The sequence below is a fragment of the Macrosteles quadrilineatus genome, unplaced genomic scaffold (assembly GCF_028750875.1).
Source record: "Macrosteles quadrilineatus isolate MER2022 unplaced genomic scaffold, UCM_ALF_1.0 Scaffold_3__2_contigs__length_128488019, whole genome shotgun sequence".
Taxonomy (NCBI): domain Eukaryota; kingdom Metazoa; phylum Arthropoda; class Insecta; order Hemiptera; family Cicadellidae; genus Macrosteles; species Macrosteles quadrilineatus.
Genome location: NW_026542596.1, coordinates 4241544 through 4262727, shown reverse-complemented (window position 1 = coordinate 4262727; position 21184 = coordinate 4241544). Strand labels below are relative to the sequence as shown.

At 33.9% G+C, this 21184-nt stretch overlaps 2 protein-coding genes across 6 annotated transcripts in view; one reads left to right on the top strand and one right to left on the bottom strand.

The window, feature by feature from the left end:
- LOC128990579 (protein tumorous imaginal discs, mitochondrial-like) overlaps positions 1 to 3501 on the bottom strand; it is a 50463-nt gene extending 46962 nt beyond the window's left edge. For 3 of the 4 annotated variants that reach the window (XM_054413013.1, XM_054413017.1, XM_054413016.1), the window contains exon 1: positions 3405 to 3501. The gene's annotated coding sequence lies outside the window, so the exon portion shown is untranslated. The remainder of the gene's footprint in view (positions 1 to 3404) is intronic. The other variant, XM_054413014.1, reaches the window with a different exon arrangement.
- A 2599-nt stretch (positions 3502 to 6100) lies between these two features.
- Positions 6101 to 21184, top strand: part of LOC128988696 (sphingomyelin phosphodiesterase-like) — a 64384-nt gene continuing 49300 nt past the window's right edge. For both annotated transcript variants that reach the window (XM_054410244.1, XM_054410245.1), the window contains exon 1: positions 6101 to 6233. In XM_054410244.1, the coding sequence (XP_054266219.1) occupies positions 6232 to 6233 (2 nt within the window). In that variant the 5' untranslated portion in view covers positions 6101 to 6231. The remainder of the gene's footprint in view (positions 6234 to 21184) is intronic.

Below are 21184 nucleotides of genomic sequence, written 5' to 3'. Positions count from 1 at the left end.
CGTTAGATATTGTTTATTAAGAAGTAACAAACATGTAAAAACGAAAAAACAAGATTTTTAGTAAGTTGGGTTCTTATGGAACCGAGGTCACACCAGTTTAATTCAAAGTCACCTATCTCAACTATAAATAGTTATTAGAACATAAACGACGTGTTTTCCAGTTCATAACATTGTAATAAACATATTTCAAAAGAAAAACAGAAAATCGTACCAACGGGATAGGCCAGCAATAGAAATTTATGGTAATTTAATATTTTCTAGAGGCAAAATTTTTATAATGCATTTAATTGATAATTACTGATAATTTTTATCGAAAAGGCGTTAGATATTGTTTATTAAGAAGCAACTAACATGTACAAACGAAAAAAATCGATTTTTTGTTAGTTAGGTTGTTATGAAACCGAGGTCACACCAATGCCATTCAAGGTGACATATCTCAACTATAAATAGTTATTAGAACATAAAATATGTGTTTTCCAGTTCATAACAATGTAATAAACATATTTCAAAAGAAAAACAGAAAATCGTACCAACGGGATAGGCCAGCAATAGAAATTTATGGTAATTTAATATTTTCTTGAGGCAAAATTTTAATAATGCATTTAATTGATAATTACTGATAATTTTTATCGAAAAGGCGTTAGATATTGTTTATTAAGAAGCAACAAACATGTACAAACGAAAAAATCGATTTTTTGTTAGTTGGGTTGTTATGGAACCGAGGTCACACCAATGCCATTCAAGGTGACATATCTCAACTATAAATAGTTATTAGAACATAAACGACGTGTTTTCCAGTCCATAACAATGTAATAAACATATTTCAAAAGAAAAACAGAAAATCGTACCAACGGAATAGGCCAGCAATAGAAATTTATCGTAATTTAATATTTTCTTGAGGCAAATTTTAAATAATGCATTTAATTAATAATTACTGATAATTTTATCAAAAAGGTGTTAGATATTGTTTATTAAGAACAACTAACATGTACAAACGAAAAAAATCGATTTTTTGTTAGTTGGGTTGTTATGAAACCGAGGTCACACCAATGCCATTCAAGGTGACATATCTCAACTATAAATAGTTATTAGAACATAAAATATGTGTTTTCCAGTTCATAACAATGTAATAAACATATTTCAAAAGAAAAACAGAAAATCGTACCAACGGGATAGGCCAGCAATAGAAATTTATGGTAATTTAATATTTTCTTGAGGCAAAATTTTAATAATGCATTTAATTGATAATTACTGATAATTTTTATCGAAAAGGCATTAGATATTTTTTATTAAGAAGCAACTAACATGTAAAAACGAAAAAAAAGATATTTAGTAAGTTGGGTTCTTATGGAACTGAGGTCACACCAGTTAAAATCAAAGTCATATATCTCAACTATAAATCGTTATTAGAACATAAACGACGTGTTTTCCAGTTCATAACATTGTAATAAACATATTTCAAACGAAAAACAGAAAATCGTACCAACGGGATAGGCCAGCAATAGAAATTTATGATAATTTAATATTTTCTTGAGGCAAAATTTTAATAATGCATTTAATTGATAATTACTGATAATTTTTATCGAAAAGGCGTTAGATATTGTTTATTAAGAAGCAACTAACATGTAAAAACGAAAAAAAAAGATTTTTAGTAAGTTGGGTTCTTATGGAACCGAGGTCACACCAGTTAAAATCAAAGTCATATATCTCAACTATAAATAGTTATTAGAACATAAACGACGTGTTTTCCAGTCCACAACAATGTAATAAACATATTTCAAAAGAAAAACAGTAAATCGTACCAACGGGATAGGCCAGCAATAGAAATTTATGGTAATTTAATATTTTCTTGAGCAAAATTTAAATAATGCATTTAATTGATAATAACTGATAATTTTTTTCGAAAAGGCGTTAGATATTGTTTATTAAGAAGTAACAAACATGTAAAAACGAAAAAACAAGATTTTTAGTAAGTTGGGTTCTTATGGAACCGAGGTCACACCAGTTTAATTCAAAGTCACCTATCTCAACTATAAATAGTTATTAGAACATAAACGACGTGTTTTCCAGTTCATAACATTGTAATAAACATATTTCAAAAGAAAAACAGAAAATCGTACTAACGGGATAGACCAGCAATAGAAATTTATGGTAATTTAATATTTTCTTGAGGCAAAATTTTAATAATGCATTTAATTGATAATTACTGATAATTTTTATCGAAAAGGCGTTAGATATTGTTTATTAAGAAGCAACTAACATGTACAAACGAAAAAAATCGATTTTTTGTTAGTTGGGTTGTTATGAAACCGAGGTCACACCAATGCCATTCAAGGTGACATATCTCAACTATAAATAGTTATTAGAACATAAAATATGTGTTTTCCAGTTCATAACAATGTAATAAACATATTTCAAAAGAAAAACAGACAATCGTACCAACGGAATAGGCCAGCAATAGAAATTTATCGTAATTTAATATTTTCTTGAGCAAAATTTAAATAATGCATTTAATTGATAATAACTGATAATTTTTTTCGAAAAGGCGTTAGATATTGTTTATTAAGAAGTAACAAACATGTAAAAACGAAAAAACAAGATTTTTAGTAAGTTGGGTTCTTATGGAACCGAGGTCACACCAGTTTAATTCAAAGTCACCTATCTCAACTATAAATAATTATTAGAACATAAACGAAGTTTTTTCCAGTTCATAACAATGTAATAAACATATTTCAAATGAAAAACAGAAAATCGTACCAACGGAATAGGCCAGCAATAGAAATTTATGGCAATTTCTTATTTTCTTGAGGTCCTGTTTTGTTTACAATTTGTTTCCCGTTATTACAGCCATTTAAAGCCTCGTTTAACTAAATAATACGATCTAATCATAAACAATAACCTGTACCCAAGTTATATAACTAAACAGTAAAGCACAAATCAAGAAATTAACCCTAAAATAATAGAAACAAAGTTTCGTGGACACTAGCGCCCATGTGTCACGTACATGAACTAGATACGAAAAACGAGCTTCAAAATTTTCAATGGGATGAGAAGTCTTCTTGTGATTGTTAGTCTATGGTGCTAGGATAGGCTTTAGGCGTTTACTTTGTTTACAACTCCTTAACATTAATTCATTAATGCAGTTGTTTACATATATTAAAGACACTTGCTATACTCAACGGTTGGCGGGAACAACCGAACGCCATCTTGGCCGTGTGCCGCCAAAAAAAAGTTCCCGCCACTTGATATTTTGGAGGTTATGTCGTTGGCTCTATGACGAATGCTGCTGTGACGCCATCATTGTTATGACGTTTTACTGTGACGTATATTCGTCGGAGGGGAAGTAGGAGAAGTGGAGTGAGTTATTGCTAATCTATTGCCAGTTTCACGCCGATCATTTATATTACGGTCGGCAACGTTTTAACAAAAGAACCGACACATTAGACATTGACATCACATCGATAGCAGCACATTTCGTCATACATAACCCTACCCTTTCCCTACACTAAACTAAAAACAAAAACTACCCTACTCAGCAGGGCAGCAGAGCATTCAGCCAGCAAGCAAGTCGCAAGGAGCAAGCAGCTGCAGCAGAAGAAAGCATCATCATCATATGAAACCGAAACAATAAGAAACTACATAAAGTAAATATCCCCGCTACAGCAGACCTGCAGACTAAGCGAATTTCCATTTGCCTGTTTGGATTTACACTATAATTTCTCCTTTAAAATATCACATTTATTCCCTATTTAATAGAATTAGTTTAACGAGTACTAAGGTATGCTGCAACAGGGAGGGTAAAAACGTTTTTTATGTTAATATTTTGGTAAGAACAAAATGCAACTTAAAAAATATGTTCATTGTATTTTTTTTTTGTTTTTTTTTAACAAAGTTTTATTTACAATCTGTTTTACATTAAACAATAAGTAAATACAGTATGATGACATTTATATAAATAAAATACAAATTTGAAAACATGAGTTAGCAGCCCAAGAGCTTTAGCACTAACAAAAATACCCCCGCTGCAGCAAACTAGCCGACTAAGCGAATAACCATTTGTCTGAATTGATTTTCAAATCTATTAAAATAGCATTAGGTTTAACGAGTGCCTAGGTTTGCTGCTACAAGGAAACTAATAAAGTGTGTTTTTTTGTAAAATATTAATAGCTTAGTATAAAATAAATATATTTGCCAATATTTATCAAAATATGTCAATAAACAAGCAAACTACAACATTTTATAATATTCTCCATAAGAATAGCATGGGAATTCTAAATTTATTATTTTTTTTAATTTTCTACGTTACCAATAACCGTAAAAAACACTTTGATATACTAAATTATATGTTTTTTTAAGCTCTTTTAAAAGGTCTAGAGATAAATTAGGAAATTTTGTGTTTTGAGGGTCAAAAATGAGAAAAACCATTATTGACTCAATAAAACCCCGCGTAATTTACCCCGTTCCCATGGTCCGATCATGCTGGTTCGCAAACTCATTCAAAGTTTATCCCGCCTTACACCTTTAAACCAAATTTGATCAAAATCGGACAAAAATTACTCAAGTTATCGCGTTCACGGACGTATATAAAAAAAAATATATATATATACATATATAAAAATTTGAACGAATAGTGTTTTTGGCCTCTGGGGACATCAAAATGAATAAGTAAATCGGTCACGGGCCTAGGTCTTACCGTGCCACCTACGGTAATAGCTACTTCCCTATAGAGAAATTCGCTAAAAAGCAAAGAAAATAAATTTCAGAGCTGCTATATGTACAAATCGAATCGGAAAGTCTAAAACATTTCCTTTTTTTTTTATCTGTAGACCTGACTGTTGTCTAGGAGGTTGATGGCCAAATGGTTTGGATGTTATAACCGAGCAATACATTTTCATAATTTTTGTTTAGGCCATACACACGTGAATTACAATTAATTAATGAAGTTTTTAGGTAACTTATTTTGTAATTCATTGTCATAATGCTGAAAAATAAAATAAACATGGGTATTATACCAGGTATACACCTACAGAAAATCCTAAGAAACAATAACTAATTTTTCAAAATTATTAAAGTTTTATGTTTTTGTCTTTAATAAAAATATGCGAAAACATGACAAATATTGTTATTTTAATTCTAGAATGACCCTTAATCGTTCATTTGTAGAGAGTTTGTCTTACAACTTTTTTAAACAATAACTGTTAATTAAAAGGAAACATTGTCTTGCGTGGATGCGTGTACTTTATTTCTATGGCAGATCTTTATAGGAAAACGATTCGAAAATTAATGAATTAACAATAACTAATGTCTAGTTAACTTAAAAGTAAACTCGATAACACATGTCCAAACACTGCAAAAAGTGATGCATTTTATAATACACAGACAACAGCGGCTTTTGTCAACAAAGATGGCGGGTTGTAGTGTACGCCCCATGTTAACTCTCGTCAACCCGCCACCTCGCATGTAAGCGACAACGTGCCACCACGTCAACCCGCCATCATTATTTTATTAGGTGGCGGGTTGTCGTGGTATGAACACGTCTAACGTGCCACCACGACAACCTGCCACCACACATTTTTACAAGGTGGCGGGTTGTCGTGCACGCTAGAGTCAACGTGCCACCCCGACTACGAGCCACCACTTCAACCCACCACCTCAAACTTCTTCTTCTTTTTGATGGCGGGTTGACGTGGTGGCGGGTTGACGTGACTTGTTCCCATGCCTCTAGTGGATCTCGACCCGGCTACCTTCGTATTATCATAGATTAAATATAAAGTATGTTTAATCTATGGTATTATCAGCCCGGTGCGCTAACCACACCACCGAGACCGATGGCTGTACAACGTATCGTTGCGGTAATGGTGTTCGCTCGAGCGGTGGTGGGTGGTGGCGGTCTGTCTGGAAGGGTTTCTCTATTAGTGCAGCGTCTGCTGCTGCCGTCTGCCTGCGTTTGCACTCGTTGTTTTCCTTTCCTCTCCGTCGCGAGTTGTTGTTGTTGTGTGTTGTTTTTGTATGTATGTGACCAGTGCTGTGTGCTGTGTAGTATGTCAAGGGGTTTAACCTCTTAAATAGGTTAGTTATAACTCAATTAAAATATCGAAAGGGCTCCTTGTTTGTATATTTTCCAGGCATCCTAGTATCAGCTTTCTTTTTTCTTTATGCTACAGTCACCTAATTAAAAAATAATTTCTAGGTCACATGAATTGACTTTTTTGACACCAAAGGACTTAACAAATGTGAGTAAGTTAATTTAAGCAACTTAGGCCTATAGCTTTTTAATTACTTTAGAATTAAAATAATAAACACAAATAGATTAATAATTAATTACACTTAAAACTTATTTACCAGTTTTCTATTTCATTATTGGCCTAGGCCTACTTAATACTGTACTTTTACCAGTTGCATCTTAAATTTAAGCAAAAGATTGGAAATCAGGTATCACTCAGTTTCTTTGTGATTTTTTCAGTATGGGCCTTTAAGCCTCTTTCACACGGGGCGAGTTTACAAGCTACTCGCCAGCATGTAAGAAGTTGGCGAGTGTGCTTGTATTCGTTCACACGGAGATTGTCCACTCGCAAACGTGTAGAAAGACGCCGGCGAGTGCACTTGTAGTCATTCACACGATGCTTTTTCGATCAGTAGCCTAGCTAGCTTGGGCTGCACTTTACTTGACGTCCTACACTCATTTGAATGAAAATATCGATCGATATATCGATTAATCGATTGCTTCATTCGATATATCGTTTGGTTAGTTAGGTAAGGTTAACCTAACCTAACTAACCAAACGATATATTGAATGAAACAATCGAATGAAAATATCGAATCGAAAAAAACAATCGAATGAGTGTAGGACGTCAAGTAAAGTGCAGCCCTAGCTTGAACCAAATCCTCCGACATCTTTGAATAATATGCGCACAAGCACAAGCAACTGTGTTCACACTAAGTATCACTAAGTGTTACTTACTAACTTACTCCTTCTTCATCTTTTACTCAAAAAAGGGATTAGATTGCATCTCGACAAAAAATAAAAACATTTCTTTTACACGCACAAAAGAAAAAATAAGTCCACAACGTGTAAACCCGTTTAAGATATAAAAAAACAATAGCCTATATATACATAGTACATAGTAGTACTATGTAGGCTACATAGTATGTAGTAAAGAATTAGGCTACAGTTGTTCTCAATAATCCTCTTTTATATACCGGTAGAGCGTAAGGGTATAATGTTATTACTTTATGAAATAGTGTTTAAATATCGTAAAAAGTAATACTATTTGTGAACACCCTTTATGGAGTGGTTTAATACACTTAAAACTAGTCCCAATCGTTTTAAAATAATGAAAACCATCGAAAACGACACCTCACTCGACCTTATACGTAAAAACAAAATTATTCAGGAACTACCCCATCAGGACAAAAAGGGCCAAAAAGGGCCTTAGGAAGCCCAAAATTTTGGGGACTTGTCGGATCTTCATTTCTCATATTATTAGTAGAGTGAAAATTTAAAAAGGAACGTTTTCATGTCCCTGGCCTTTTACTTCGTAGATACTGGATTTGTAGTTTATTATTATGTGTTTTAATATTTTTTGGGACGGGGGCAACATGTTACACAAATTTATTTGGTTTTAAATAGGTTCTAGGTATTTTTTTAGTATTTTTAAAGTCTCAAAATTCACGACCATGAAGTGTCCCTAGGGTACATTTTCCAAATTTCACGCTGTTTTTAGACTAATTATTCATACCGAAATATATAAAGCCATTTTTTTATGTCATCAATGGTTATTAAACTTACAAAAAAGGAGCATATTATAATTTTATTGTCATTGCAAACTGACTACCATGACAAAATAAGTCTGTCCCTCTATTTGGCGTCACGACCATTTGGGAAAAATTTTCAACTTTGGAGCACGACAGTGGCAAGCCTGCCGTCGATTGCGTCAGTTCGTTTTAGAGAGTAGTTCGGGGTGTCCGTCAAGTTTGTAGTGCCGGTTGTTTCGAGTTGAAAGGAGGAATTACAAGATTAATAAAGGAAAGATTGTGTTTTTTGTAATTTTGGTGTGTCCATGACCGTACGTAGTCATTCGATGAAGTAGACATGGTGTTAATTTTTGTTTATAAGATATTTCAATTGCTAGATTAACCTAGAAGTCCACTTTGTATCCTCGAACATGAGGTGCAGGGCTACCGCCAGAACAGAGCCAAATAACACGTAATTTCGTGACCAAAGTTTCACGACCATCGCGGGTTTCTTCACGACCAATCCAGCCTTATGGATTATAGTGTGTTTGGTCGTGACAATAACTTTAATATAATTGTAAATTGAACAGTTTAGTTTGAATTGAAACACATATTTTTATTATAACTAACAGTATAATTAAAGGATTGTTTAGAAAGATTTAGATTATTTCAGAAAATTCACGACAGTACCGCTTGTCCCTGACCATCACGTTTACGATTTCTATCATAAAAATTTCAAAAATTAAAATATCGTCATATTTCAATGTTTTATACACAAAAGAAGCACACCTCTATACAAACATAACGATTTTTCGGGTCTCAGGTAAGTTTTTTCGGAGTTATACAAACTTAATAAGATTTTATTGGCTTTTTTCAATTTTTTGAGTTTTTTATTTTTTTCTAGAAAGACCAAATATACCAAAAGCTCAGTGACCTTTTTATTGTATAATGGTCATAAAAGTAAATTAGTTTATAGCAAAACATAGTTATAAAAATAATATTAACTATTTTTAATATTCATTTAAACGTCTGTTATGGTCGTGACAGGATTTTGTGTTTTTCCACTAAAGATGCTCTTAAAAAAAAAAGAAACTACCAAAGATATTGCGTTACCATGGACATTTTATGAAACTTCAAATGTTAATGAAATAAAAAAATAATAAAAGTTTTGAAAAAAGGGGAAAAAAATTTGCAAAGTACTTTCCCTGAAAACGTACGTTTTTAAATTTTCACTCAGTAACTCACAGATGAAATTTCATGAATGTACAAATTTTGTTGTTTATAAACCCCCATTTTACCTGTAGGCCTACTAAATTAAAGCTAAATATAATAGTAAACTTAAATTAGTTATTGAATTTAAAACATTGGAAACCAAAGAATTTTCAAATTTCTAATGAGGAGGTGAAGTCCAGATCAGTAAACATTGAGCTATATTTTAGCTACAATAGAATGTAAGAGTGCTCTAACGAAAGTGTGAAAGTAAAAATTGATCATAACCACAGTTTAGCTCTTATGAGTAATTTATTTGAAATGAGCTGAAATGGGGAAATTGAGTTCTTACTAGGTAAAAGGGGGAATTTTCCCCTCCCCTTAAACCCTTGAAAACTGCATCACTGCATCGAGAGGTAATAATTGCCATTGGACTGATCCATCTCACAGCGTTGATGCTGGCAGTTTTCTTGACCCTATCAAGCTACTTGAGGCCCTAGGTTTTATTTGAATTTAGGACATCTTAAAAGTAAGAGAAAGTCTAGCTGACTATGGAGAAAAAGAAGGCTTTAATCTGAAGAAAGTTTCTTTGGAAGGGATGGACGATGAGAATAAAATTATCAGGCGGAATACGGAATATATAATAATACGAAAAGCAAAGATATCATATAGCCTAAGTAGGCCTATTCAAATATCATCAAATCTTTTTATTTTTAATATGTAGTTTTATTTTGATACAGTATGAAATTTTTTTTCAAAAAACATTTTTTATTTCCCGGGTATTTAAAAGGATATTTTTCTGATTTGTGATTATATAAATTACAATATTTTTTTTTACATAAGAATATTTTTGTCACACAACTACCACAGTGACCTATTATTTTAAGTAATTTAGCTTAAATTCCCAGTTATTTATTTCAATTACAATTTTCTACTATAATGTTTTGTGGTTGATTTAACCGTAACGGCTTTTTAATGGCTTTTACCTATTACCGTAAGTAACAGCTTTTAAATCTATCTTGCTAATTAGTTCATAAATTGCTCCCAGGGAATATTTCCTCGATTTTATATTCCCGGGAATTTTACATCACTACATACATATACCTAATGTTAAAAATACCTCAGCTTATTTGTTTGTATTACTGTATTCTGGTTTGTTTATTTCAGCTTAACTTAACCAATCAATAGTTTTATTTATACTAAGTCAAACTGAAGTCAAACGAGGTGAAGCTCGTGGGTAACAGCTAAAAGTATGCATAAATATTTAAGAAAGTAAGCGAATGTCTGATTTTAACGCCCTAGGGATATAAAAACCTGCTCGGTCCCCAAATGACGATGACAGTTGGCATAGGCAGCAATATGTAGCTTTCTGCCTCCAATAAACGTTTGTAAAACGGCTAAAAACATCGTAGTGTGGTAAAAAAAATTTGATCGAGTTTTTTACTACAAGGATACCTCTAGTTAAAATAAATTAAAAGGGTGCTAATGTTTTGTAACGTATTCAACAATATAATTTGAACAGCTGATGTTTTTGGTATCTGGGGACATCAAAACAAAAAAGTACATGAGTGAAAATTTAAAAACTTACGTTTTCATGTCCCTGGCCTCTTACTTCGTACATACTGGATTTGTAGTTTATTATTATGTGTTTTAATATTTTTTGGGATGAGGGCAACATGTTACACACATTTAGTGTATTTGGTTTTAAATAGGTTCTAGGTATTTTTTTCGTATTTTTAAAGTCTCGAAATTCACGACCATGACGTGTCCCTAGGGTACATTTTCCAACTTTAACTTTTGAGACTAATTATTCATGCCGAAATATATAAAGCCTTATTTTTATGTCATCAATAGTTATTAAACTTACAAAAAAAAAGTACCTAGCCTATATTAAAATTTTATTGTCATTGCAAACTGACTACCATGACAAAATAAGTCTTTCCCTCGATATGGCGTCACGACCATTTGGAAAAATTTTCAACTTTGGAGCACGACAGTGGCAAGCCTGGCGTCGATTGCGTCAGTTCGTTTTAGAGACTAGTTCGGGGTGTACGTCAAGTTTGTAGTGCCAGTTGTTTCGAGTTGAAAGGAGGAATTACAAGATCAATAAAGGCAAGTTTGTGTTTTTTGTAATTTTGGTGTGTCCATGACCGTACGCAGACATTCGATGAAGTAGACACGGTGTTAATTTTTGTTTATGAGACATTTCAATTGCTAGATTAACCTAGAAGTCCACTTTGTATCCTCGAACATGAGGTGCAGGGCTTCCGCCAGAACAGAGCCAAATAACACGTAATGTCACGACCAAAGTTTCACAACCATCGCGGGTTTTTTCACGACCAATCCAGCCTTATGGATTATAGTGTGTTTGGTCGTGATAATAACTTTAATATAATTTTAAATTGAGCAGTTTAGCTCAATTGAAACACATATTTTTATTATAACTATCAGTATAATTGAAGGATTGTTTAGAAAGATATAGATTATTCCAGACAATTCACGACCGTACCGCTTGTTCCTGGCCATGAATAGTTTATGATTTTTATCATAAAAATTTCAAAAATAAAATATCATATTTCAATGTTTTGTACGGTACACAAAAGAAGCACACCTCTATAGAAACATAACGATTTTTCGGGTCTCAGGTAAGTTTTTTCGGAGTTATACAAACTTAAAAGATTTTATTGGCTTTTTTCAATTTTTTTTAGTTTTTTAATTTTTTCTAGAAAGACCAAATATACCAAAAGCTTAGTGAGCTGTTTATTGTATAATGGCCATAAAAGTAAATTAATTTATAGCAAAACATAGTTATAAAAATAATATTAACTATTTTTAATATTCAGTTTTATGTCCGTACAATGGTCGTGACAAAATTTCGTGTTTTTCCATCAAAGATGCTCTATTAATAAAAAATCACCAAAGATATTGCGTTGCCATGGACATTTTATGAAACTTCAAATGTCAATAAAATAAAATAAAAAATTTCAAAAACTGAAAAAAAAATTAAAAGTGCTTTTCTGAAAACGTACGTTTTTAAATTTTCACTAACACCGCTCCCGGGTCTAGGTATTACCATGAGACCTACGGCAATAGCTTATTGCCTATGGGAAATCCGCTAAAACTAACTACTTGTCATTTTTCTTGAGTTTTGATTCCCGAACAGCAACTTCTGGGGGTAGCAGAGTGGTTATAGTGCTCGCCTCCAAATCTGTAAACGCGTTACTGTATATACAAGACGTAATAAGAAAACTAAGTTTTTATTTTTTCTAGGTCTTGTTTTCCACATTATTTCTGGCATGGTATAGACATGCTTAGATAAAATTCATTCGAGATTGGTGGGATTTGTACCCGGGACCTCGGGAAGTTCCGCGCTTTAGGCTACTAGACCAGCTCGCTTCTAAGGGTTGGACCGTTCCCTAACAAACACGGTAAACAAATGCTAATGACGTAGAAACACAAATAAGCAACCACCCTTTTCTGATGACGAGCTTCCCAATTCCGCTGCATCATTACGTGGGTACTGATGACGTCACGGTAAATCCAGGCCGTACTGGCGTCCACACCGTCTATGACCGGAAACCGCGTTTCTTTCTAGACCACTTCTACAACGCAGCCGCTGTCTCTGTCTCTGCACTGGCGCACGATTGTTCCTGCGTCAGTTCTAGTTTGATTCTACCTCACATCACAATAAAGCAATGGAGGTAACAAGTAACACCAGAATGGAGTTAAAAAAACTATTCTTGGTTAATAGTGCAGTTGGATGTTTAGGAGTTGAACATGTTGAATTATATATATTTTCTAAGAGGTTAGCGGCCTCTTTTAACCTTGCATTTGCCCGTCCACATAGACTAAGACTACAGATCTGTGCGTGGAACGTATCCAGCAAAGCAAGGGGTGAGCCGGTACAGTACGAACTGTTCTGATAAAATGTTTTCGGTAATGACCAGGGTCCGAACCCACGACATCGCTGCATTGGGCCCGAAGTCTAGCAGTTACCGGCGCGCGTTGCTGCGCTTAACAACTATTATTGTGAATGGTAATTTGCTCTTTACTATAAATAATAAAAATGTATACCAAAAACAAAAATAGAACATTTTGCTTAGTTGCCAGTGGATGAACAATGTTTTTTGTTTCCATTAGGTGTATAAATATATAAGTTTTTAGACGTACCTACCACCACGTGAGAACGCAACATACAGCTATCCGTGTGAAAATCCGGCGATAGTCAGGGATTGTACTATGGTGATTGCGAAAGCAACACACAAAGGAAATTGTAGTCCCTTGAATTCAAAGGGTAATTCGAATGAAATCGTCGGTATTCTTGGGATTAAAACTATTTCTCTTTTAAACTTACCACTGATGATTTTTGCTTCGGTCAAGTTTGGTGTAATGTTTTTAATTGTCAGTCTGGTTCCGTTGCACAGCTTGGGTGGATTTAAGTTTCGCATTACAGTAGTATTATTGGAGTTCCTTCTTTTAATGACAGTAATGGGGTGGGTTAATGACAAATTGGGAGACTTGAATACCTGAGATAGCACGCACTATCATTAACTGAATAATTTATGTTATATTGTGTGGTTATAGAACACGAGTTAAAATATTAAGTCATTGCCATCCCATTTATTGTTTATAATACTTTGATAAAGGTTTGTATATTTACATATTTAATAGTGGAGAATTTAAACGTTGTAGAGTGCACAGGTGTACTGCAATTGGGGTTTAGTATATTTGGACTTATCCAAAAGTAAAATAGTTTTACCTACGACCGTTTTTTAAAGTAGCCATTTCAGTTCAGTTCTTAGAATTGAAAAGTTTCACTTAACAGCTGTTTACTTTCATATCAGCATAGTTTCATTTCATATCAGCATAGTTTTTCTCATATCAACACGGGTAACGGACCAATGAGGTTCAAGGATTGAGAGAAAAGAAGTAGGCTACAATTGTAATACTTCGAACTTCAGCTGATCAGCTGATCAGTTGACAATTTTAATTGTTGATCCGGCTTGTTCCTGTTGATACTCGCGTATTCTTAACCTAAGTTGGAGGAAGACCAGCAACAACCACGACGCCAGGTTGGCCACGACGTTAAATGAAGGTTGATTTTATAATATCAATCAGTTAGTGAAAGTGATGTTGACGAGATAGAAATGAGAGCACAAACTGTTTGTGCTAATCTTTTGCCACCAAAATCAAAACAAAGGTACCATATGCAATTACATACCAGCAATTCATTAAATGGACGAAACAAAATAAGGTTAAATTGATAAATGAAAATGTTCTTCTGGTTTATTTTGAAAACCTCTTAACCTTTTTTCACCCAACTCGTTGTGGACCACATATTCGATGCTGAGATCTAACTGTAAATTAACTGTTTCACTATATTATTCAGTTGTCCAAAAATATATGCAATATTTCCCTAATTGTACCTGATACAGTATTTATGGTTAGAATGCTGCTAGCAGAACCTATTGCCTGAAAAAGTAACGTATTATTTAACAAAGTTTTACAAACACGTAATTACATGAAATCAGCTGATTAAACAATAAGTCGTTGCATCACTTTCAGTGACAATGACAATAAAAGAAAACATAACCTCTCTAGGAAGTTATGAGTAGTGATTGTGTAGTAATAAAAAACCAGATTTTTAGTAATTAAAAAACGGTCGTAGGTAAAGTAGTGTACGCAACACGCGTTAATAGTCTTTACGACACTCGTAGAAGTTTTTAAGGCACTCGCCAAGGCTCGTGCCTTAAATTTTCTACTCGTGTCGTAAAGACTAACTTAACGCAATCGTTGCGTAAACTACTATTCTGTGATGCACTCTGTGTAAACATTGTTGCACTATTTCAAATCATGACTAATACAGAATGTTGTGATTATTCAAACCTACAAAACAGTTGATAAAAGTAAACATCTGCTTTGAAATTACATTTATTTGTTAACATTGTAGTTCCAAAAGTCTAACATTGGACTCCTTAAAACCCTCTGGGGCGGAGCCCTTTTGACGGATCTGCACAAAACTTTACACAAACCATCCTTGAATAACGCTCAATAATGCCTGAAAGTTTCATTACAATCGGTCGAGCGATTTCGGAGTTCATAAGGTACATACATACATACAGACAGACATACTTCCTCTTTTATAAATATATGACGATATATGATGATATAGAAGGCATGCTAAACAAGAAATAGAGGTACATTAGATTTAGATAGAGTAAGGCTGTCAAGAACTCAGAATTACCATACCTACTTGGGTCTTAAAATATTTAATAAGTTTCCTGTTGATTTCAGCTCTTTGCCTTTATATATGTATTATCTGACAAACTGTTAAAGTGGTGCAAAATCAATCCAATGTACAAAATAGATGATTTTTTTGATGTTAAATTCAAAAACAAGGATCTAGATTTTAAAAAGTAACCTTTATTTATATATTCTGTTTGACGAAATCTATTGTAATTTTGAAATTACTGAACGATGAATAAATTGTCTATTGTCTGAACGATGAATAAATTGTCTATTGTCTATCCAATCCACTGTAAATATTTTGCAAACTTTTTTAACCAATAAAACTTTATTTTACGACAAACTATTAGTAGTGAAATCTACATTTAACATGTACATTTTATACATACAAACTTTTTCAACTGATTTAAGTTAGTTTTGAGTGTGATCTTAACCTTTGTATGCGTATTACAGTAACTATGTTTGTTGTATTTCCAGACAAAACGCGCAAAATTCAGTTGTCCAGCGTTTTATGACAAAATTATAATTCATCAAGAAATTGGGAACTAGAACCAAAACACTATGTGGCAAGGTTTGGCCTACATTATCGAGGGCAATGTTAGACTAGATGCTAATTTTATGGGCTTTCTTAAGTCAGCATATGAAAAAAACTAGGGCGTTTCCGCGAAAGATAAGACATTATTTATTGTACGAGATGCATATACCGAAGGTAGATGTGTTGCCTCAATTTCGTTTTTATTCGATGCCCTCAGCGAAGCATGGAGAATGGATACTTTCTCTGGCGCGGTTTTATACGGCTATAATCTTCGGTCAACCGTGCGTCAGCTACCTTACTTTTAGTGGCTTAATGTGTCATAAAACACCAGTGAAACGGGCTGTGGTTCTTTTATATATTACTTCTTGTCATCATTAGCATTGCATTGAGACAGGGACACAATTCTTATAAATTACAAAATAATAACATAGGTTAAAGGAGTAGACAATAAGGGCTCCATCATATCTAGTGATGAATCTTATAAATGTACGCTTGCATGTTGGTTTTTACAACAGTTGTACATGGTTTGAAAAGTAAAATGAGTAATCTTTGTGCATTAAGGCAGGTTTCGTGCAGGCAACTCCCATCTGCTACGAAGCTTGATTATTACAGAAGTTGTTCGTTATTTATTTACCAGTTGTGAAATTAAATTGTCAACCTGATTTTGATTTTATTGAGATGGGGACGGGTATAATAGTTTCAGACTGGGACGGGTGGCGTCGTCCTGTAACCCAGCTACAATAAGGTCACGAATTGTGGATATTTCTAGGCATGCACTGTAGATGCGATGCTCCCTGGTGTGGATTAACGTCCGCACGAGTGAGTAAGTTACTACGACTATCCGCAGTACTATACTGATAATTAGACCAATTCGTTAATTACAAGGGTAAAATGTGGTTCGGATTCCACTTTAAACTGTAGGTCCCAGTTGCCATTAACTGTATGGACTATTAATTAACAGCTGTGTCTAAGGAACATTAACAAGACTACAAGATCGCGCCACTCATCCTACACTCATCCTTCACGCATGTTTGGGTTAAAATACGCACATAGTGGCTTACCCATATTAAATAATTGATATAATTAACTTAATTGATATCGGACGCCACCTATTTGCGTCTTTAAAAACCCAAATGTGAGTGATGGGTGAGTGTACAGTAGAAGAATGTAGTGAGATGATCTGTGTTGCTTTTATAAGGCCAGTTTTTACTTTCTCTCCCTATAGGCCTACCATAGTAGCCTATAGGGAGAAAGTATTGTTTTCGTCAAAATTTTCGAGTTTGAGTTTTGAGTATATATGTATCCGTTTTGGGTCCCCCCTGGACCCAAAAAAGTGGTTTTCGAAGTGATGTCTGTAGTGTGTCTGAATGTGTGTAGAGCTAGAGACTACACCTGTGGTCCGATTTCGATTAAATTTGGCGTGTAGGTTCTAATCCATGGTATCTCCAGGCGTATTTTTCATTTTTTTATTTTGATTTTTAATGTAAATTTTCCCATAAAATAAGGGAAAAATCGGGTTTTCTCAAAAATGGCCCGAACGATTTTGATATAGCCCTTTAAATTCTGAACCATTTTGTACGACTCGCAGTTCTGTAAAAAATTACGGTTCAAAAGTTATTGTAAATAATGTTATTTCCCCATAAAAAGCATATTCAAAGTAACTAAAACAAGAATTTTAGAAAAAAATACCCGCGCCGATGCAAACCTGCAGACTAAGCGAATTTCCATTTGCCAGACTGGATTTACACTTAAATGTCTCCTTAAAAATATCACGTTTATTTCCTTTTTAAATAACATTTATTTAGTTTTTAAAACGAGTACTTAGGTTTGCTGCAACAGGGAGGGTAAAAAGGTATTTTTTTGTAAAATGTAATAGTTTAGTATAAAATGAATGCATTTTCCAAATTTGATCAAAATATGTTCATAAATAAGCAAACTACAACAGTTTACATATTCTCCATAAGAATAACATGGGAATTTGAAATTTACATATTTTTGGAATTTTCTCCGTAACCATTAGGCGCATAATAACGCTTCAATATACTAAATCATTTGTTTTTTAAGCTCTACAAAATGGTTTGGAAAGAAATTGCTAAATTTTAAGTTTTTAGGGTCAAAAATGGGAAAACCCAATTTTTACCCCATAAAACCCCGATAAACCCGTGTTCCCATAGTCCGATCATTTTGGTTCGCGAACTCGTTCGAATAAACATAGGTTTACACGTTTGTACAAAATTTCATCAAAATCAGATGATTTTTGCTCGAGTTATCGCGCTAACGGACACATATATATAGGCCTATATGAATTTAAACGGATGGTGTTTTTGGTCTATAGGGACCTCAAAACGAAAAAGTAAATCAGTCCCGGGTCCAGGTCTTACCATGAGTACTACGGTAATAGCTTATTTCCTATAGGGGAAATTCGCTAAAAAAACCGGTTTTGATTTAACGTAGTATGTTATGATCCTTACAATTTTTAAAGTTTTTTTTTAATTTCTTTGAAATTTTGATTTTTAAAGGGGATTTTCCCATAAAACCCCATAAAATAACGGAAAAATTGGATTTTCTCGAAACTGGCACGAACGATTTTCTTAAAAAGTTAGTAGCCCTTTAAATTCTGAACAAAATGGTATACAAATCTCATTTCCGTACAAATTACGGTTCAAAAAATATTGTAACTTATGCTATTTTACCATTTTAAAAAACAGAAAAAAATCGGATTTTTTTAGAAAAGCTGGTTTTTATCAAAATTAATTTGTTATGGTCCTTATAATTCTAAAAAATAAGACGACACCCCATTGCTGTAACAGTCACTACAAAGTCAGTACACGGTTCAAAAGTTATTGCAACTTTTGTGATTTTTAACTATATAAAATATCATATTTACTCTCACCGCATACCCGCTCAAATTATAATAATTATATCATGTTTGTGTATCAGTCAGTCTGTCAGTCATTATAGTCACTGCCAGTACTGTAGGTTCAATGTCTGTTGCTAGTGTGTGTTGTGGTTGTGCTAGAGTTACGGTATACAAGTTCACTTGAGGTAGTTACAGTGTGTGAAGACGTTCCATTGTGTAGACAATGTCGTGGTCAGTGGGTCACGGCCAATGTCAGTAAACTGTTGACCTATTCCGTTAACTACAAACACTATATTATTCAATACTACCTCTACAGCCAATGAATATACTAGGATTGCTTTCATTGCAGTGAAAGCCAGTTGAGTGGAGCGATCACCTTAAATGGTTTTTAATAAAGCAATAAATTAAAACAATGTTTATAGATATAATACCCTACAACTATTTAATCAATTTAAGTTATCAGTTTATCTCAGAACTATCAAAATCTATAACAAGTTTCATAAGTAAAGGTGTTTACATTACATACTACATCCTTTGTATCGGTATTTTATGTTTATTGTTAATTAAAGGTTCTTTTTTTCGTGGTGATAAGTTAAAAGGTTATTTAATGATATTGAAATAAAGTTAATATTATTAACTGGAAACAACTAGTTTTTTTTTCTAAGTTTGCTTGCTAATGTCAACTCTGGTGAACCCAACGTTTACTGGTTGAATCCAGCCAATCGACATTTTCTCAAACTTGGTCAGATTAGGCAATCCATATAATCCATATAATTAGCACATGTAAACATAGATAAAACACAATTCGTAATTTTTTAAATACTTGCCTACTTTGAGAGAATTGTACTAATACTTTTTAACATATGCCACCTTGTTTTTTTTTTTTTATCTTTTACGTGTAAATATTACTATGAAAAGCATTGTTTTCAAGCAAATGTTCTACATTCAATTGTCTCAAAACATTGCCAGAAATAGTTGTTTGTGCGTTTAATGCTAGTCTCCATCTTCTACAAATATCAGGCAGTTTTTGAGAATGCATTCTGAATTTTCCTTAATATGGCACTCTTATGCAAATCAGGTTTTTTTCTTGTAAAAAGAAAACGCAAAAAACTATTTCAGGCTTACTTACTTGGGCTTACTTATATTGTAACTAGCTATAAACGGGCTTTGCCCTGTTTTAACTTCTTAATTTTCAAGATGATCTCGTTCGCATGGCTCAATCACGTCCTGACGTCCTGGTTGAAGTTCGTTCGCTACGCTCACTCATCTTTTGGTTGCAAATTGGCTGTTGTCATAAATGTAAAAGAAATAATAGTGCTGCACCCTGTTGGTAATCCTTGTAACTTTAATGCTATTGAACATCATACAACAGAACCAACTTGTTTAATTGAAACAGCTGTTAAGATTCATTAATTCCATTTAAATATGAGTACTCTAATGGGAAACTCCATAGCCACTGGGGCGGAGCCCAGAGGTCGGAGGGTAAAATCCTTTCTTAGTGAGCGTCTACTACCCAAAAGGAAGATGCCTGCCAAGTTTCAAGTTCCTAGGTCTTATGGTTTCTGAGATTTCGCGATGAGTGACTGAATGGTATTTGAGCTCTATATATATAGATAGAGAGGTTTACAGATTATGATAAACTTGCTTCTGTAATGTGTATACTCACCGCTATGTGCTGCAATCACTGGTCTGTGACTGGACCATACAGCCAATAGGCCAATTGCCCATCTCTCGGTTACGTAGGCCTACCCAATTATTCATAACCACATTTTGACGACGATCCTTGATACCGTTACTTTTCTCTAGTACCTACTTAGGAAATGTAGTTTTTGAGATACAGTGATCAGTGGAGTCAGTTAGTGGTATTCGATTTTTATAAGTATAGAATAGATTGGAAGGAGTACATAACACAGCCTTTATCTTCGGGTCTATACTTACAATAGAACGACTATTGACTGTACATCAACATACGTAAATACAAGCTAAGCAGTCGTGCCTCCCGTTGATTTCTCTGGTCGTTAGTTACGCCGTAACGGAAACGGAATGCGTGTTGCGTGTAGCCGTTTCCCTACGCTGGGAGAAATTCCAGGAGTGAGTTAGCCATTACCTACCAGCTACTTACAATACGCACGTATTCACGTACAAGTGAGGGGCAAGTGTGAGGTCAACGCCCTCTAGACAAGGGTTCTGGAACCTATTGTAATTAATGCAGGAGCTAATTAATTGTAAATATTACATTTTTAAAACATAATGATTGTCATGATGGATATGTTGGTACATCTGGCGTTATTATGTAGTTGTGGAGCGTCCGAAGCTTAGAGATAACTCCCTCAATATCTCAAATGGCTTTTGTGGTCTTTGTTAGCTTCCTTGAAAATATCAGGTGTAGATGTCTTGACGTGTAAACCCTGAGAGGTTTCCTTGGCTGGTGGCTGTCGTGTATATCCAATATAATCAGATTGTTCGTAGCCGGGTAGCCAAAGTGTATTAGCCCCCTGGACAATGTTTCAGAAGGTGTTAAAGGCTGATGTGTAACCCCTGAGATATTTCCTTGGCTAGTGGCTGTCGTGTACATCCAATATAATCAGATTGTTGGTACC